We start from the raw sequence: 18,921 nt of genomic DNA, 5'->3' as shown, positions 1-18,921 counted from the left end.
TGTTGGATTTACTTAATTCAATGGTGGACATTTGTTGCACACAGATGTTTTGCTTTGGCAGCAACTTAAACAATTGAGTTAAATTAACACAATTTATTCATGTTCAATAAACCTGTGCAATTTGTGTTGATAAAATGTGACTTAAACATGTTTTGATGAAGTAATTTGAGCTCTTGAAATATTTTAATCCTTCACAATTTTCTCACTTTATCCCAACACCATTCACTAACTTTTACCCAATACTACTTGGTCACTTAAATACTACATGTTATCTTCAAATTACATTTTGCTATTATATTCTAGTATCAAATACACAATTTTCAAATGGAGGCCTTATAACAGATTATATTGTTCTCTTCCAAGATGGTTGCTGGCATCCACCAGTAACCTTTCAAAACAAAATGTCTAATTTCACTGCATTGACAGTAGGTAAAGAATTAAACTGACATTACTCCACTACTGAATCTGCATAAATCAACAGTTAAATAATGTCAGTTCTTCCGTGTTCTCTGGAATCAATCACAGCAAAGAAATTAGACTCTTTCTTTTGAAAAATGTTGGGAAAGAACAAATCAAAACATTCTATTTAAGGCCTCTGACGTCAAGATTCAGTTAAACAACAATTATAACTAAACAATTTGAGGTAATGTTAGTTTCCATTAACATTAAATTAGGTTACTGAATTGGCAAACACCTTCCTATTAACATTACCCATTTTACCCCAATAACTAAAGAAATTAGCACTTGCAGGTCAAAACCTTTATTCAAGAGATGCAAAAACAACATTGATACAGTGACTGTCAAAAATTACAGCACTGATCATACTGTGACATCTTGGTTCAAAACAGCACACTTAGAAATATTCAACGTTCCTTACTTCAACTGAATGAAACTGAAAATACCATTTCACACGACCCATATGGGATATTTAGACTGCATAACTGTTCATGCTACATCTCTTCACTAGTAAAAGAAAGAAAAAATACAAAGAGAAATTTAAAAATGCTGCCAAAATGCTGTACAGAGCAAAAGGAAAAACAAACAACAACAACAAAAACGGCTCGTCCTCATGGCAGTTGCAGAGTATATAAAAATGAACCCTGCGATCTGTTCCTGGAATTGAGCTTCAAAAATGCAGCAGAACAAGTGTGAGATTTAAATGTCCTCTCACCTAGAGCTGATCAGCTTGCATGCATAACAGTGAGCTTTCCTTGCAGGAGCAGTTTTGTCTTAGTTGTGAGTTTTTCTTGAGAGCTGAGTTGCTTCCAACTCCATTACCACCCTTTGAATCACCTCAAAAGTGTAGCAGAGTTGTGATGGGTAACTCATGTTGAAGGAATAAAAATGGTCCAAACAGCATGGCTACTGCAAAGGTCACGTTATCCAGATCTTGAAGAACTACTATACCCTCGATGATGATGCCAACGTCAGAAAAGTCATTGCCTGGTGCATCCTCTGGAGACAGATGTTCATTGTGGTTTTCTCAATCTGTGCAGTGGCCTCAGTCAAGTCCTGGTTAAACACAAAACATTTCTTTAAGATTCCTTTTTAAACTCATCTCTTTTGAATCTACCAGTTCTAATGTTAGAGTAATTTAAACCAATGCAAGCAACATAGTAAATAGCTATAGCCAAAGAGTGGCCTGCCATGCTGCCATTCATGGTCTAACAGAGTTTCTAAGAGAGGGTGAAAAACATAATTTCAAATGCTTTACATTAGTTTTTCTTAGAAAGACACTGGCCCATCAGAAATCCAGGTTTTGTCACTCAGAAGATGTTAGAATTTAGACTTTCAGCCCCACAATTTGGTTAGCTGTTGGTCTTTTTTTTTTTCAAACAAAAGCTAATGTAAATACTGGTGGGATTTTCCTTTGTTCACTAGAATGACAAATTTAAAGTTTTTTCACACTGATGTGACCCCTAATACAGGGGTGGGGCCTCAAGGGCCGGCGGCCGAGTTCACTACCAGGCCTCATGTGAACTTCAAATTATTAAAGAGGACTACTGGTCCTAACCAGTCCAATGAGGATCAAGTGGATAACTAAATGCATTTTTAAATGTTGCAAAGCCACAATCTACTCATAAAACACTCACCATGAACTCCTGCACCAAGATGTTGCAATTGTCTTTCACACAGATGCGGAGCACTTTGATGAGGGACTCCGAGCATTAATGTCATCCTTGACTATTATAACAAAGAAAACAGAGATTTGTGAACTTTTCAGTAGCACAGAAGAAAATGATCCCAGACAAAAACTTAAACCAGTCAACATGCAACACCAGCATCTACAAAGAAATATCAAAAGTTCCTGTTTGACATCAACTTTATGGATATATAGTTTCCAGAACATTTATTTTTTTTAAAAGATCAATTTTTCTCAGTGCGCCAGTAAATGCATGACGAAAATTATGGCATCCTTTCGGTGGAATCAGTACTCACAGGTAATAGTTGACTGTTTCAATGGATGCAGCATAAAAATCTTTTACTGACCTAATGCAATACATATACACTTTGTAGTTAAAGAATTTTAAAGTTCTTACTGTCATTATGGCAGCTACATCCTTTAGCTTTGTGCCCTGTTCCCCCGATCACTTTGCAAACACTTTCAGCAGACTGTCAGAGAGAAACTCAGCTCTGTCAGAAACCTTGACTGTAAAGGCATGGTTGGGATGCACTGGAATGCTGCATTTCATCTGAAATGACATAAAATTATTTTGAAATAACAGCAGGCACTGTGCTTGGTTAATAATCAGTAATGTTTTGTTGAATAAAAACTGTGTTTCCAGATCTTATGGGATTAAAAAAATCCAAAGATGTTTATTTCTGATTTGCAACCCAAGAACCCACAAGTTACAACCTCATTTTAGTTCAAGTGTGCATTAATGTGAGTCCAGTAATCACCTTTCTGACAATACATACAGGTATAAGTTAAACCTATGGCAGATTTTGGATTTCTCAGTTGTATTAATAGGGTGGTCTATTTGAGTATGCATGCACCTAATAATTATAAAAAACCTATTATAATTAAGTTACAGAAACCTTAAGCGAAAATAGAATATACTTTCTTACCATAACACCTTGAACCCACAATCCATCAGCTGACTCCTGGTGAAATGCAGAATAGATGTGGTCTCTCAATGTGCATCAACAAAAACAAAAACAAAAACAAAAGGACAGCAGGTGAGGGCAGGAGGGGTAGGGATGTAAGCTAGCATAATGCCGCTGATGATATTAGCTAAAGCTGTTCAATGTCCAAAATCTCACTAACACCACGGTGCAGTAAATACACAATGTAACTGAAGAGTCAGTTGACAAATCTATTCACACAGAAAACCAAATTATGTTATGAGTGCCTCCTAATTAGGTTTAATGTGATATTACGGCTCTTGTGCCAAAGACAAATTCAAATGAAAAAGCGCCAATTCTTTGATAACAGATAAAACAGCAAATAAGCTAACGGCTCTTTTTTAGCATGTTACATGGCGACACTCTAGACGTTTAACTACATTTGGCTGAAATATGGTAAATATTAATTCAAAAAATCAAGACATACCAAAAAACGTAGAGTTGGCTGCTCGACTTGACTGAGATGGATGCATTTTTTAAACCACGATCCAAAGCCCGCGAGATGAAATCACGCGTGGTTTCACGAGATTTAACGTTGCTATCTTATTGACTTACTTCACCTGAACATGATATGAACAATTTAATACACCCTTTCTGCATATCATGTAGTTTTTACACTATATAGTTACATTTATCTTTAAAACATGAGGCAATTGTGTTAAATACATGCAAGATGCTTACATAAATCCAAGAGATGGCCAGTCCCTTTTTTTCAGTGTAGGACTTTTTGTTAGCGATCTTAAAAGTATTTTTTCATATTAATGTAAATTTTTCATATAACTGAATACAATCTATTTGTGTATGATTGTCAGTCTGAAGAGGGAGAGAGGAAAGAGGGGAATGTGAGGAGAAAGTACAAGGTCAGGAAGAACCAGGTAAGCAAACAGACAGGGAACAGTGACAGACACAACAGAAACTGTTAAACTGACAAAGAGGAAAAACCTGATTTTACTCACACAATCTGGAAGTTGTGTCCTCCCTATATTAAAGCTGCTATACAGAATCTGCTAAACAAACTGGGTTGAAACATTTTTGACCGTCTTTAACAACATTCCAACATAACATTATCATTGATCGGGGAGATTAAAATGAATTATATATTTTTATGTGGTTCAGCCACAACTCTACTAAAACCTCAGCCAGTAATAGGTCGGCCAACTTTTGGACCGTCCAGTTGTCTGTATGACTGCCGCAGTACGTACATCACATTTGCACACTATCAGAAAGAGCCAAACAGCCCTGGTGGAGTGAGGAGCTGTAAAGAGAAGCAGATGCTCTGTTTCTACAAACGTTTTAAGCTTGTTTCAAAGATTCTGTACTGTAGCTTTAAATGTTTTCCAAAAGCACACATACACTTCTCCAAAAGTTGATTCTGTTCATCAGGACGTTGCGTTTTGTGGGAGAAATGTTTCGTCACTCATCCAGGTGACTTCTTCAGTCTCAGCTGACTGCAGGTTTCAATCTTATAAACAGCACATTTGCATGATGACTGAAACCAGCCCACTGAAGGAACAATGGGCTGGGAGGTCAGTTCCTTAATCTTAATCACACATACACTTATCAGAGTTTCTCAAACTTTTTACAGTGTGTACCACCTGATACAAATGTCAAGCTCTCCTAAATACCACTATGAAAGCATGAAACTCATAAATCTTACAACACAAAATTAGTATTATTAAATTAGTAAAATTAGTATCTGCAATAAAGATTTTTTTCATACATTGTATAAATTCTACCACAGGCAAAGTTGCCTCCATTTTTATAGTTTTTATTAATATTTTGTAATAATTTATTCTGTTTGGGAGTGTTTTTTATGTATCTGTATTATATTATACATACACATTAAAAGTGAATCTGTCCAAAAAATGCACTGTTTACTTTTTACTCACTATGAGCGTCATTTTTTTATTCCAATCCATTCTTCTTTTGCAGCATTTAAATAACCTTGATCAGATTTGATGGTTTTGTTACAGACATTTCAAAAAAAGTGTTTTGCTTTTCTTTCACAAATGTGGGGATTAAATTGTGTTAAAATGTACAAAACAGTGATGTGATGGGGCGATCGTGGCTCAAGAGTTGGGAGTTCGCCTTGTAATCGGAAGGTTGCCGGTTCGAGCCCCGGCTTGGACAGTCTCGGTCTTTGTGTCCTTGGGCAAGACACTTCACCTGTTGCCTACTGGTGGTGGTCAGAGGGCCTGGTGGCGCCAGTGTCCGGCAGCCTCGCCTCTGTCAGTGCGCCCCAGGGTGGCTGTGGCTACATTGTAGCTTGCCATCACCAGTGTGTGAATGTGTGTGTGAATGGGTGGATGACAGGTTGTATAAAGCGCTTTGGGGTCCTTAGGGACTAGAAAAGCGCTATATAAATACAGGCCATTTACCATGTCATGTTTTGAGACGAGGACCCAGGCACAGAGAGACTTGATGAATTTAAGAATCGTATGATTCAATAAAGAAATTTGCAGACTTGCACAGAGATGGTAAAATTATGATGACTGATAACGGAGACGAAGACAACAGACGATGAGGACAGGGAGGAACAGGGGTTTAAATGCACCAAGGAGACAGTTTGAGAGAACTCAGGACAACTGGAGACATTTAAGGATGCAAGGACTGACAGAGACAGGGAAGAAGTCTCATCGTGACGTGTAAAGTTTATCTTGCCTGGCTGGGCAGCTCTCTGGGTGCTCAGCACCCCCAAAGCTCTGATCCTAGAATCGCCCCTGCTGTAGGCAAATGCAAAACTAGTGAAAAACAGTCAGAAAAGATGAGAATGTCAGTCGTCTCCACCTGTAAAACCATGTGTGTTTGGGGGTTGTCTCATTGTTGCCCCTCCAGTGACACCTGTTGTTAATTTCATTGACACCAAAGCAGCTGACACAGATTACCAACCCCCTCTGCTACTTACCTGACCTGCTCCTTTCATTTTAGCAGCATATAAGCAGCTTTTGTTGTCACAGTCTGGCGAGGGCAGACTGTATGAATTGAAAAAAGGACCCAAAATGCAGACTCCAAGGAACAGGGAACAAAACTTGAATGTTAACAAAAGGTGAGCTGTTTAATATGGCTGGTAGAAAAGGTACAAACAAAGGGCAAGGCAAACTGAAGCAAAATTAACACAAACCTAAACTGGGGAATCTAAACAAACAATAAGAAAAACCTAGACAAGAAACTTGGAAGCATGGCATGGACAACAGACGACCTGACAATCACACACTGAAAACAGAGGACTTAAATACACAGGAGGTGATTAGGGGAAGTGGAGACACATGAGGAAACAGCTGACTAGGATAAACATAATGATGCACAGGCAAGAGTAAAACTAACCGCATGAGCACAGAACACAAGACCCCTTTTCAAAATAAAACAGGAAACATGCAGACTTAGACACGACAACCAGAACTTGACAATGTAAGACACAGACATGAAACGCATGAAGAGCAGGGGAGATTTAACATGGTTGGAAACACGAGGGGGAAATAATAAGAACTAGAAACACTTAGGCATGATAATACAAACTTGATAACATAAGACACGCAGCATGAAACACGAAGGGTGAGGGGAAGCTTAAATACAGGAGAAGAAAACACAAGGAGTCTAATAACCAAATGAACTTAGATAACCTAATGAACAAAATAAACTCAAACTTAAAACGCTGGGTCAAAAGACCCAGGATCATGACATTTTGTTTTATGGTTACATTGTGTTTCGACCACTAGCGGTTGGCAGCAAGTTCTCTGAAATATTTGTTTATGGTCAAAATAATAATTAGGAGGACGAAGAATGAAATGAGTTGACATTAAGAGCCAGGTAGGAGGCGAGCTGGTGGATGGTTTGGATGATAAATGTTTTAAAATGTTTAAAACAAAGTTGAAATGTTTATCAGGCAGTTCCATAATCTTAACCATGCATTTGCTGGTGCAACTCATTAATTCATTTCATTCAACAGTTATTTTCAGCAGTATGTCTCTAGCATATCTCTCTATGAGTCATACCCAAGCATCTTCTAAGACTGTTGAATTAAAGTTGGAGAAAAATCATTGTCATCATTGAAGGAAACCATTGCTGTGTACTGTGAATGGTCCAAGGACTTTTTGCTGTGGTACAAAGACATCATGCTCCCCATTATTATAAACATAGGTGACATTAACCTTAGATTTCTTTTTGTAAAGGAGAATCATAAATCATACAACAGCAGAAGGGTTGTGTAAGGTTGCTGTTTGAACAAATAACTGATGTTGTTGTTTTTCTGTGGGCCGTCTCAAAGGGCTGCGGCACATGTTTGTTGTAGTATTTGATATAAAGGTGGGCGTGACAGGGCTGCATATAAATGTGCGTCTGTGGTTATCTTACTAACAGCTGAGGCTTTGTGACCTTGCTTCTGGGACTGTATTTTTGTGTGTGTGTGCCTAGAGAGGTGAATAGAAGTGTTCTCATTTGTATGATGTGTATCTATGCGAGAGTAATGAACTTGTCACTGTCTCCATACTAAGTGGTCCCAGGGAAACAACGAGGCCACTGGGGTTGTGCTGCTAATGGGCTAATGGACTTCTGCACTGGACCCATCCTGATCACGCACAGTTACACATCCCTCACATACACACTTATTGCATCAGGTTGTATAAAGACAGCAGGTAGCACATGTGGAAGGAACAAGTAAAAGTGTAGTCTCTCAGGCTTTAATCTAAAAATCAGTATAATTGTCAGTTTCCATTGTGAATCTTTAAAATTCAGATGTGTTTTTAGAACTAGAGAAACGCCCAGAAGTTTAGGACGAACTGTTGAAAACACAAAGCAGCAGCTTAGTACATTTTGGCATGTAGACATGGTCAATACAACCTGCTAAAGTTCAAACTAAGTTTTAGAATGGGGAAGAGAGGTGCCAGACAGGCTGGCTTGTGTATTTCAGAAACTGCTGATCTGCTGGGATTCTCTACCACAACCATCTGTAGGGTCTGCAGAAACAGGCTGGAAAAAAATACATATTCAGTGAGGGACCGTCCTTCGGGAGTAAATGTCTTGTGGATGTCAGAGGTCAGAGGACAATGGCCAGACTGCTTCAAGCTTTTTGGAAGGCAATAGAAACTCAAGTAACAGTGTGTTACACAACCAAAGTCTGCAGAAAAACCTTTCTGAATGCATAAAACTCTAGATTGGAATAACGTCTGATTTGAGGAGTCTCGAATTCTGCTGAGACATTCAGACGGAAGGGTCAGAATGGTATGTTAACAAGATGAAAGCACATGTATACAGACTTAAAGTAGTTTTGAGACATCCAAAGTCTCAATAAATGCATCTATTTGTTGCTTCAGACCGCTCAATCGGCATCAGGAGTTTATGAAATGATGGCGAACGAAAAGATTTGGATGGAAATACAGAATTGCAAAAACTGAATAGCATTGTTGTGAATGTTGGGTGGTCAATCAAAGATACGACGGACAAATTCACTCATTATAAAATTGTGCATATGTATTATTATATGCCAGTTAAACTTCATAAAATGGGCTTCGGATCTAACAACTCGTGTTGGAAATGTCCATCAACTATTGGTACTGTTCTTCCTTTATTGTGGTCTTTTGGGTTTTTTGGGAACAAATAATCCAATGCATTGATGAGTGGCTCCATGGGCCTCTACTAGAACCTCCTCAGCTGTGCCTATTAAGAGATTGGACTGTTTTACCCAGCGTATGTCCAAGTGACAATATGGTCTAGCATCGGTGGGCTTCATAACTGCCACCGGGTGAGCCGACCAAACCAGAATTTGCAGAATGGCTGAAGTTGAGGACAGACTCTGGCTTGTTTTAGTAACTGGTGGCAAGGAATAAAACTGCCAAGGAAAGTTCCAGGAATTGTGGTCTGGCTTTATGAAATATATAAAAAAATATATATATAATGGCAAAGTGCCTTTTCCATCTTTTTCTATTTCTGCATCCACTGAGTTTCATAGAATCCTTTATTTGTTCCATTATTTTCTCCCTGCCAGTACTTGGGTACTTTCTCTGATTGCCCAGATTGTAAATATGTTCAGTTTGTCTTGGTTTGTGTTCTGTTTGAGTTAAAATAAAAACCTCATAAGCCAAGTTCCTGTCACCTCGCGTCAGGCATTATCAGCATTGCATGTAATACAGTGTTGTCTGTTTAATGTTATACGAATAAACCAGTGTTAAATATAATATGAAAACGTGTTACTACAGAAGATGTTCACGAATTATTAAAATATGAAAAATTGACATCTGAAGAACTAATAAACTGCGATGGAATAGTGCGACCCATTGGGGTGTGCATGAAAAAATGCAAGCTGTTCGAAAATTCATGACAACTACTTCAATAAAAGTTAAAATCATCCTTCCACTTACCTGAAGATGGGTTGCGGGGGCAGCAGCCTAGGCAGGGAAGCTCAGACCTCCCTCTCGTCAGCAACCTTCTCCAGCTTATCTGAGGAAACATCAAGTCTTTCCCAGGCCAGCCGATAAGTGTAATCTCTCCAGCGTATTCTGGGTCCACCTTGGGACCTCCTCCCAATAGCCTTACCCAGGAGGCGACAACCTGAGCTGGCTTCTTTTGATGAGGAGGATTAGCAACTCTACTCTCTTAGGAATGTTTCCAGCACCTTGTTGAATCTTTGAAGGAAATTCTGAAGGCAAAAGGCTTGACTGGTTTCTATCAACATTCACACGAGTCCAATGATACTGGACAGTCAGACTGGAGCAGCCAGGGATCAAACCACTGATGTTCCGATAAGTCGATGACCTGCTCTCTACCTCCTGAGGCACAGTGTATATTTGAAACAACTCTATTACAATGATGCTTAATTATGAGCTTATTTCAAGCTTATTTAGTATTTTGGGACATTTTGGTATGTTTTGGCTTCTATTTGCTGGGAAAACTCAAACGACGAATACAACTGGAAACTAGAAACCCAAACTCGAAAACAAACCAGGAACAGGACACTAGGAAATTACTAGGAGCATGGAGGAACACACAGCATGGAGGGTAAATGATGGTTAACAATGTGACAAAAGACAGAGAAAAACACAGGGCTTAAATACACAACCGGGACAACGAGAGGATGGGGAAACGGGTGGAAACACAGCTGGGACAAATCAACCTTAACAAGGAAGCAAAATTAGATACACTGCACACAGGATGAGGAACTATCAAAATAAAACGGGAAGGATGAAAACATTCATAAAGATACAGATTAGACACTGAGACGTGGAAACATGACCGACTCTGGAACAGAGGAAACATGAAGCGCAGAGACAAAAGTAACTAGATGTGGAACACAGGGAAGACGTAGTGACGGAGAACTAAGACTAAGCATACAGTACACTGAGACAAATAAGGAGAGCAAAAAATACAGGACTAAAGCTGCACTAGAGACATGACACCAGGAACACAGGGGGAGGCACTGAAACAGAAACCCAGAAACCAGGAACTTTAAATATAGTACAAAGAGAAAACAATAATTCAAAGAATATCACTTAAACCAAAGACACAAACACTGGGTCACCAGACTCATGGCAAAATGGGTGTAATTGTTGTTGTCGTTCTAAGGAGCTTGGAAAGAAAGTGACTGGACTTCTTTGAGTTTTGTGAAGATGTCTCACCTCTCATCCGAGAAGCTTCTTCAGTTGTTTTTTTTATGGAGTTGATGATGCTACATTTGTATTACTTTGTAAAGCCGTTTGGTAGTCTGAGCATCTCAGTCCTCACTCTGCTGTACTCCCACAATTTTCTTTCTTTATTTTAAATAATGGTGTGATGTCTCAATCAATAAAATCTTCTTTAGACAGTCAGGCACTCATCAACCATATGAGTCAACTGGCGATTGTTCACACATACCGCCTGGTTGATGAGCGCCCAGTTATTTGAAAAGACACTAGTTTGACTTGATCGCCATTGTTTAGGAGTTTTGAGCCTGAAAAATACCACAATAATAGATCTACATTTGGTAAACCAAGCAGCTACTTTTTGATAAACTTCAGTATTTGGCATCTGGTAGCTAGGGATGGGTATCGTTTGGGTTTTATCCGATACCGGCACCAAACTGGTACTTTTGAAATGGTGCCGGTGCTTAAACGGTGCTCGAACCGGTGGTTAAACAATGGAAAACACAAACTTTGTCCTAAAACCTCTCATGTTTAGCTGGGGGTTTTTTTGTAAAAAAGATAACAATGTTAGCCTTTTCTGCAGCTATAGGGCATATATGGTTTCACTTTATCAAACAAGAAGACAGCCGCATGAAACTACGATGGTGTTTGCTAGTTCACCTTACATGCATTAATTTAATAACGTGGTTAGCCTACTCAACATAATTTACACACGAACAACATTAAGCTGCTCACGCAGAGAAGAACGGCTGCTGCTGCATCATCATCCGTCATCATTTCTGCTACACTGGCAGGGCTAGGGGCCAGGACTCTACTCTTCGGGTTTTTGGGGGATGTTGCTAACTCAGGGTCTGATAACAGGCACCACACCTGCAGTAGATGTGCTCGGGCTGAGGTCTCGCAGCAAGCTATCAAATACGGCGCATTTCTCGGCTTTTAAAAAGACGCTATGCGTCGCCAGGTGTTTCATCAGATTTGAGGAGTTACCTCCTTTGACAGTATCACAGTATCACCTTAAAGCACTTGTTGCAGGCTGCTGAATTTACATCTTTTGTTGTGAAGTACAGCCAGACTTTGACCGCTTCGCCTTGGGCATTTTTAATCTGTAGCTCTGCTCTAAAAGAACGTACGTACCTGGGCCCGCCTACTATGCTTGGAAAGGTAAAATGATTGGCTAGAATCCAAAGTTAATGACATCTCAGGAAAAAAAAAAAGCACCTAAATAAAGCACCGAAATGTGCGCTGCTTTTCGGTCTGGTTACTACCGTTTATGTCAGAACCGGTGCCATAATTGCACCGGATACCAGTAATCATCCCTACTGGTAGCTGCTCACACCGCTGTTTGAATAAATTACAGCCATTGCCAGACGGCTAACATCGCCAGACCAGGCTCAACCAAGATATTTCCCAGTGATCAGTGGTGGGAAATATTTCATCTGTCCATTTTTGTAAAAATGTTAAAAGTACTAAAAGCTTGGCAAGGTCTTTGCACCACTTTAATGGATTTACCCGATTTACTACATTTTGGTGTGCAAAAGAACAGATTTTGTTTTAAAGGCAAATGAATCAAATGGTCGTATCCATAACACTGATGAACTTTCTATGTTGAATATATCAAGTAATGGAAAACCTAGACAGAGCTTTGAGTCTGATGACTCATCAGACCAGTTGAATTGGTTCAGACTTTCATTTCGCACGTAGCTCCGTCACTCTCTCCTCTCGCTCGATCAAATGTCCTTTTACCTTGTGACCGTGGGAGAAGAAAGAAAAAGAAAACTTTCTATAAAATAAGGGGAAATGAGTCACTGTGTTATTACAATCATGCTGTGCTTCTGACTAACACGCTCGTCCTGTTAGAGTAATGTAAAGGTGCCTTCTACAATGGCCACAGATGAACCGCATAGAAACATAGTTTTTATGTCCTGAGCAACTCACAAAGTACCGTAATGTAGCATTCAATAAAACTGCATAGAAACTGTTATCAGTTCAGAAATGTTGCAAAGTTTACACAGAGTTTGAGCAGGAAGCCAGTCCAGTATTGCTGTTAAAGATGTTATCTGACCTGGGATCAGATTACTGCCTATTCTGGTCCATACGGTGTGTGTCCTTTACTTTGCTCTGGTAATTGTTTTGAGTTACATGTGTTTTTTTTCCTCTGTATCCTTTATGGATCTTACATCACCATCCTTCCTTTTTCCCGTCTTTATCTTATTTTGTTTTCAGTGCAGTTCTTATCACTATTATGCTTCACATTACCTCTGTGTATCTGCCATCCGCCACCACCATTTATTCTCGGAGCTGTCAAAGAAAAGCATTATCTGTTCCTCCTTGCTGACTCCTCTGGAGCTCTTCCCACTGTAAAGCAGTACTTACTCTATTTATTTAAAACATATTTACATATGGCACAGCACCAGAGACCATTTGCCTAAGAGCAGTTGCCATGCTCATTAGTCTTTCAGCTGTATTTTCTAAAAGCATGGTTTCCCTTTATCTTCAAGAGAAAGGGTCAGAATTCATTATCTGACTGAACATTAAATTATTTTAAAAAATGCTGAAGAAGAAATAAATCATCAGAAAGCCCATCTATGTTCTGAGGCAATTAATGCTAATGTTGGTGTCATTTTAGATGATGAACCATTTCATGAAGTTTATGAAGCAATTATTTATTTTTTAGAGAAAAAATGAACATCATTGCCCTTGCATATTTTGTGTAGTGACATCAGAAATATATGGAAATAATAATCGCATAACTAGACAAAGCAAAGCCACAATAGCTGCAGCCTGCTATTTTTTTTTTAAATTAAATAATTGTGGGAAATTATTACGCAGAGGAAAATTGGTTTCAGAGGTGCAATCCACATATGTGTGACACCAGTGTTAATATCCACAGTGGTGAGCAGCATGGTTGTACAGAGAAGGTTAGTGAAACGGAATTTATGCAAACAGATTTTCATAAAGTCACGATTACAGACGAGTATAATCCAACGAAACCGCTAAAATACAAACTTGGGTATTTTTCATATCTATACTCACCGGCCCCTTTGTTAGGTGTACCATGAGTATTGACTAGGGCTGGGTTTCAATTATCGATTTTCCGATTAAAATTGATTTTGGCTTAAATACCACGATATCAATTCATTAAATCCTGAATCGATTTTTAAATATAAATGTATTTTGCCAGAAATGCCAGAACCTCAGGTTAAAGCTTTCATTTCAACAACCACCAAACAGCTAAAACAGCAAATGAGAGACTGGTTCCATGCAAAGCGTGGATCTGAGGCATCAGAATCTTTGAGTTGTCGGCTTTCTCACCCGACGGCACGTCCACCGGGCCTGAAAGCTGACAGCTCACAGATTCTGATGCTGCAGGTTTCGTCACTCTATAACCAAAATTTACTGAACTAGCAGCAAAAGATCCAAACTACGCTTCACATTTGATAAATATTGTCATTAATTCCCTCCTACCTTTGCTGTTTTGCTTCCAACTCGATAAAATCACACTTCCTGCACTGCTCTCACTCTATTTTTTTTTTTTTCAAAACTTACCTCTGACAGCAAAGCCTCATTTCTGCTGTTTAATACCGAAGAAATGTAAACTTTTTAAAATTAGACCAAATTGCAAAACGCTTAGCTGTATATATGGAGCGACTGCCTCTCTCTCTCTCTCCTGCTGCTACTTCAATCGTGAAACTGATCAATGATCAGCTGATCGGCTTTTCTGTCGGGAGTCCGTCTCTCTTGTTTGTTTTTGGCCCACTTCGCTCCAGAAAGAGGAAACCAGCGGCTGAACAACAGCAGCACGTTTAAGCTTGATAAGCTGTTGTTAGAATTTATTTAATATTAATTTCTACACCAGGATCTTTTTCTACAGCTGATGGCTGGTAACTGTGCAGGGGCGGATCTAGCAAAGTTTAGCCAGGGGGGCCGATAGGGCATGAACAGGGAAAAGGGGGCACAAAGACATACTTTCCTTTCTTATTCTCATTGAAAATGTCGAGCTTTTAATAAATAATTATCTGAATCTTACACCCAAAGTTTTAATCTGATGTAAAATGTATAGAAGTCCATTACTGTATATAGTAACTGTTAAGTCTGATATACCCTAGTAAGCTATAGTACTTTTTCCTTTGGGAAGATACCATCTGTGCAGTCTGCAGTTCTGTTGAAGAAAGATGTTGAATCTATTTAATTCTTCTTCTTGAAAATAATTGATTTTTGTGCATTTTGTTTCACACTGCATCATATTAAAGTTGATTACGCCGATTAAGCATCATGAGGTGGAGGGTGGGGGGTGGTTCCCTATATATATATATATATATATATATATATATATATATATATATATATATATATTTTTTTTTTTTTTTTTTTTGCTGGGAGCTTGCAACCTTATTAATTAGGTTGCTTACTCTTTAAAAAAGCAGAATAAGGAGGATGGTGCAGGTTTAACTTTATTAGATTGATCAGTTTTGCTGAACTATGAAATATTTTGGGTGCAGTGTATTTTTTGCATACAGGTATAACAGAATAGCTTTAGTGTTGTTGTTTATTTAAACTTGAATTTGAACTTATACAAAATGCAGCAAGATATTAAAAAAACAGTTTTAATTAAAAAAACACACTGTATCGGATTCATATCGGTATCAGCCGATATCCAAATTTATGATATCAGTATCGGACATAAAAAAGTGGTATCGTGCCATCTCTAGTATTGACTGCTCGTTAGCACAAAATGACAACAAGACCATCTCCTCGATACACAGATGGTCTTTGGTCTCAGCTGCAGGTTTCCCCACGTGATGAAATGTTTCTCCCACTGAAAACACTACGTCTAGTTTCCTCAACTGGATGATTGGGCATGCATCAAGACATTTAAATCATAACGTCATTAAATCAAAAAAGAAGGTCTAAGCTATTACTAGTAAGGTGTACCTAATAAATTATAATGAACACACCATTATTTATAGAAGAATGTAAAGACCTAAAGGGTAACAAAAAACACAAGCAATGAAAACCTTGCTAATGTAAGTGTTTCTGCGTAGATTGTAGGGAAAATAAATGTTGAATAAAAACAATGGTGTAAGTGGAGGACATGAAGGAAACCATGAAACTGGGGCAGTGTCCTGCAGACAGTCCTGCCCTTAGACCAAATGAACTGCTGCAGCATGATGTGAAGATGGATGTTCAATGAAGACACCAGAAACATGAAGATCCGTTTTATCTTGATAAATTGTCCCAAATTACTTCTCCTGGTGTAATAACAAGCCAGACTCTGTGAGTTCACTCATCCAGTGTGTTCAATTAAGACTTGCAGAGTAAAACTGTTTGGGGTGTTTCCAGCTTAGTTGTGTTTGTCTCTAAATGTGACTTAGATGAAGACCAGTCTGCATTCGGGAGTAATTAGTGCACCAAGCGACAGCTCTTAGAGCAGGATAAGAATTAAATATAACGAGCTGAACCCAGCTGGGTAAAGTTTACAGACACAAATGAAAAATGAACAACTGCTAATAGCAAAACAAAGAGATGATTTTTACACAATGGAGAAACAGAAGCTAAATCAAGCTTTCAGTATCCTTGTTTGCCATTAGCACTGATTGAACAATCAGGATTTGTTGGGCTCCTGGAAGCCACAAGGGGAAAACAAGTCATTGCCCACGCTGCTAAAAGTAAATGTGCAGTGAAGTGAGGTTGTAGCGCTGCTAGCGATGCGTTGTTAGCTTGGTAATGCATAGAAGCCACGCGTAGGCAGAGGGAGGCAGCTAGCCAAGAAGAGAGGTGGTAAACAGGTCGGTAAATACTGACATGACTTGTCACACTTTATATTTCCGCTTTTTAAAATGTCTCACATTAGCCGAGCCATGAGAGATCAAGACAGCCCATAATTTGGCTGTGGTACGGGATAATTGAGCGTCACCGTGGCATGTGTGGGATCTTCTGTGTGTTCCAGGTGCAGGTGGTTTCCATACATGCCGCTGCTTCTTATCGCATGATGTGTTGATGCTAGGTGGTGTTTTAGGCACAGCTGTTTTAGCTGCTACCTTCAGCTACCTGAGTGGGAGACACAAAATAAAACATTCAGGAAACAAGAGAGGAAGTATCTAACTTAACTGAATGATTGTTAACATCAAGAATAAACTAAATTTCTTGAGAGGTGTGTGAGATATTTGACAGATATGTCAGAGGATATCAAAAGCGTAAACATAAGCTGTTGAGACGACAAAGACGGAGGAGAATAGCAGGCAGTTAAATATGACTACATAGTATTTCAGAATCACAGTATTACACCAGCAGCAGCCTGAACAGCTGACACAAGATCGGATGGATCCTCGTTTCGTGTTTTGACCACACCATGAAAGAGTCACAGCAGGAACTGAGAGACCAGGAAATGTTTTTCCGGTCTTCTGTCGTTCAGTTTTGGTGAGCCTGCGGTCTCAGCTTCCTGAACGATGTGGTCTTCTGTTCTGGTATCCTTCAAGGTTCCACATGTCTTCTTTGCACCTTAGTTGTAACAGCTGAGCTGCTGTTGCTTTCCACTGAGCTCGAAGCAGTCATCAGCTGATGCCACTCGCTGAGTATTTTCTTTTTCCAAATCGTCCTGTAAATCTTAGAGATGATCGTGTGGAAAAATCCAGGTAGATCACGAGTTTATGAACGACGTCAGCCCGTCTGACACCAACAGCCTCGCTGCATTCAGTCATTTAAGTTCTCTTTCTTCCTCATTCTGATGCTCACTTTGAACTTGAGCAGCTCGACCATATCTACATAGCCGAATGTACTGAGTTGCTGCCAGGTGATTGGCTGATTAGATTTGCGTTAACGAGCAGTTGAACAAGTGTACCTAAAGAAGAAGCCTGTGAGTTTGCATAGTTGATGTGCATGCTAGAAAATCTAAGCACATGCTCAGTTTTTCTCTCTCGTTTGCTCATTAACACTCGTCAGGCTCTATCATGGCTTTCAGAGCTACTATTAGGCAGTGCAGCTGAGACATAAACATGGTTTACATACCGTGCAATCAGTTCACTACAGACGGCATACGCTACAGTAATAAGACAAATTATGTCTGTAAATAAAGTGGATGAGCTGAAGCTTCAGAGGAAGAATGAGTGAAACTGTAAATGTTCACAGAATAAACAGCTGCGTTGATCTTGTTTTAAATGAACGTGAGTATTAGAAATATGGAAACTGACACGTTTGTCACTCTTTTTAAACAGTCGAGTTTTTTTGTTTGTGATACTTATTTCTTTCTTAGAATGCAGACGCTGTATCAGGTCACCGATCCACTGTATGGTAATAGATTTGAGTTTTAGTCAAAAACAAGGCTATGGCGCCACTTAGTGGGCAAACATGTGATGAACTGGCGAGAACAGGTTTGTGAGTTGGTGATAAAGTTTAATTTCTTTTTGCTCTGTTTATCTTTTTAGTAGAGAAAATGTTTTATCTTGCTTTAATTTTTTTAATCTGTATTTTTAATTGTTGTTCTTTCTTTCTCTTCTCAGGACAGCAAAGAGCCTCCAGACTGCTGCCTCAGTGAGTCTTTCACTTCCCCTTCCTGCACTCTGGGAGTCGACCTGCGGCGAGGACGACGGCGTTTCTCGGGCAACCTGCAGCTACCCCCGCTGTCGTGGCGTCAGGGGGAGAGGTCACGGACGCCTGACGGAGAGATCATGACGAGGCCGACATCCCTGCCGTTTGGAGCTCCTCCCAGGATAGACATCACACCGGTGGATCCTGAATGGTGAGTGGGCTGAAACAAAGGTGGTGTACAGTTAATGTTAATCTCACAGGAAGAATACTATGAGAACATTTTGTCTTATATGTTAGTGGAGTAGCTCTTGCAACATATGCTATGGGTGACTTTGGGTTTTGTGCATTAGGGAAGGGTTAATGAACATGTTTCTGGGGCATCTGGCATGAACACGCGAGCTCTTGTTGCTCTTCAGGTTACATTGGTCTAAGTGTGACAGAACTCCACATTTACACAGTGAGTGAGTCTGTAATGCCTCCACACTGACTCGTGTCACAGAAAGGCAGTGATCTAGTTCCATAATAAAGACTAAACTATAACATATTAAAATCCAACAACTGTTTGGTTTCCTTCAACACAGATAAGACAGTAATTCATGCTTACAGTTTGTCATATTGAGAAAAGGATCAACAGCTCGATTCATTATTTCAATCATCGAGT

The 18,921-nt window shown here is 39.4% G+C and overlaps 1 protein-coding gene and 1 long non-coding RNA gene across 3 annotated transcripts in view; one reads left to right on the top strand and one right to left on the bottom strand.

Moving 5' to 3' along the window:
• Positions 1–18,921, top strand: part of pde4ba (phosphodiesterase 4B, cAMP-specific a) — a 215,680-nt gene that overhangs the window by 50,346 nt on the left and 146,413 nt on the right. The window contains exon 3 of the mRNA XM_085436058.1: positions 18,233–18,471. Within this exon, the coding sequence (XP_085292184.1) occupies positions 18,233–18,471 (239 nt within the window). The remainder of the gene's footprint in view (positions 1–18,232; positions 18,472–18,921) is intronic.
• LOC146689917 (uncharacterized) lies at positions 797–3,842 on the bottom strand. 2 transcript variants are annotated; one of them, XR_014916154.1, is made up of 5 exons: positions 3,554–3,842; positions 3,070–3,133; positions 2,541–2,693; positions 2,094–2,184; positions 797–1,512 (listed from the first exon to the last, which is right to left on the bottom strand). It is a non-coding gene; the product is annotated as an uncharacterized LOC146689917 (long non-coding RNA). The 2 variants fall into 2 exon arrangements; XR_014916153.1 differs by having other exon boundaries at positions 3,070–3,842.

This window comes from Copadichromis virginalis, linkage group LG17 (assembly GCF_057382275.1).
Source record: "Copadichromis virginalis isolate Kocher_CV1m ecotype Utaka linkage group LG17, C_Virginalis_male_GT1.1, whole genome shotgun sequence".
NCBI classification, from domain to species: domain Eukaryota; kingdom Metazoa; phylum Chordata; class Actinopteri; order Cichliformes; family Cichlidae; genus Copadichromis; species Copadichromis virginalis.
This window is presented reverse-complemented; position numbering and strand designations above follow the sequence as displayed.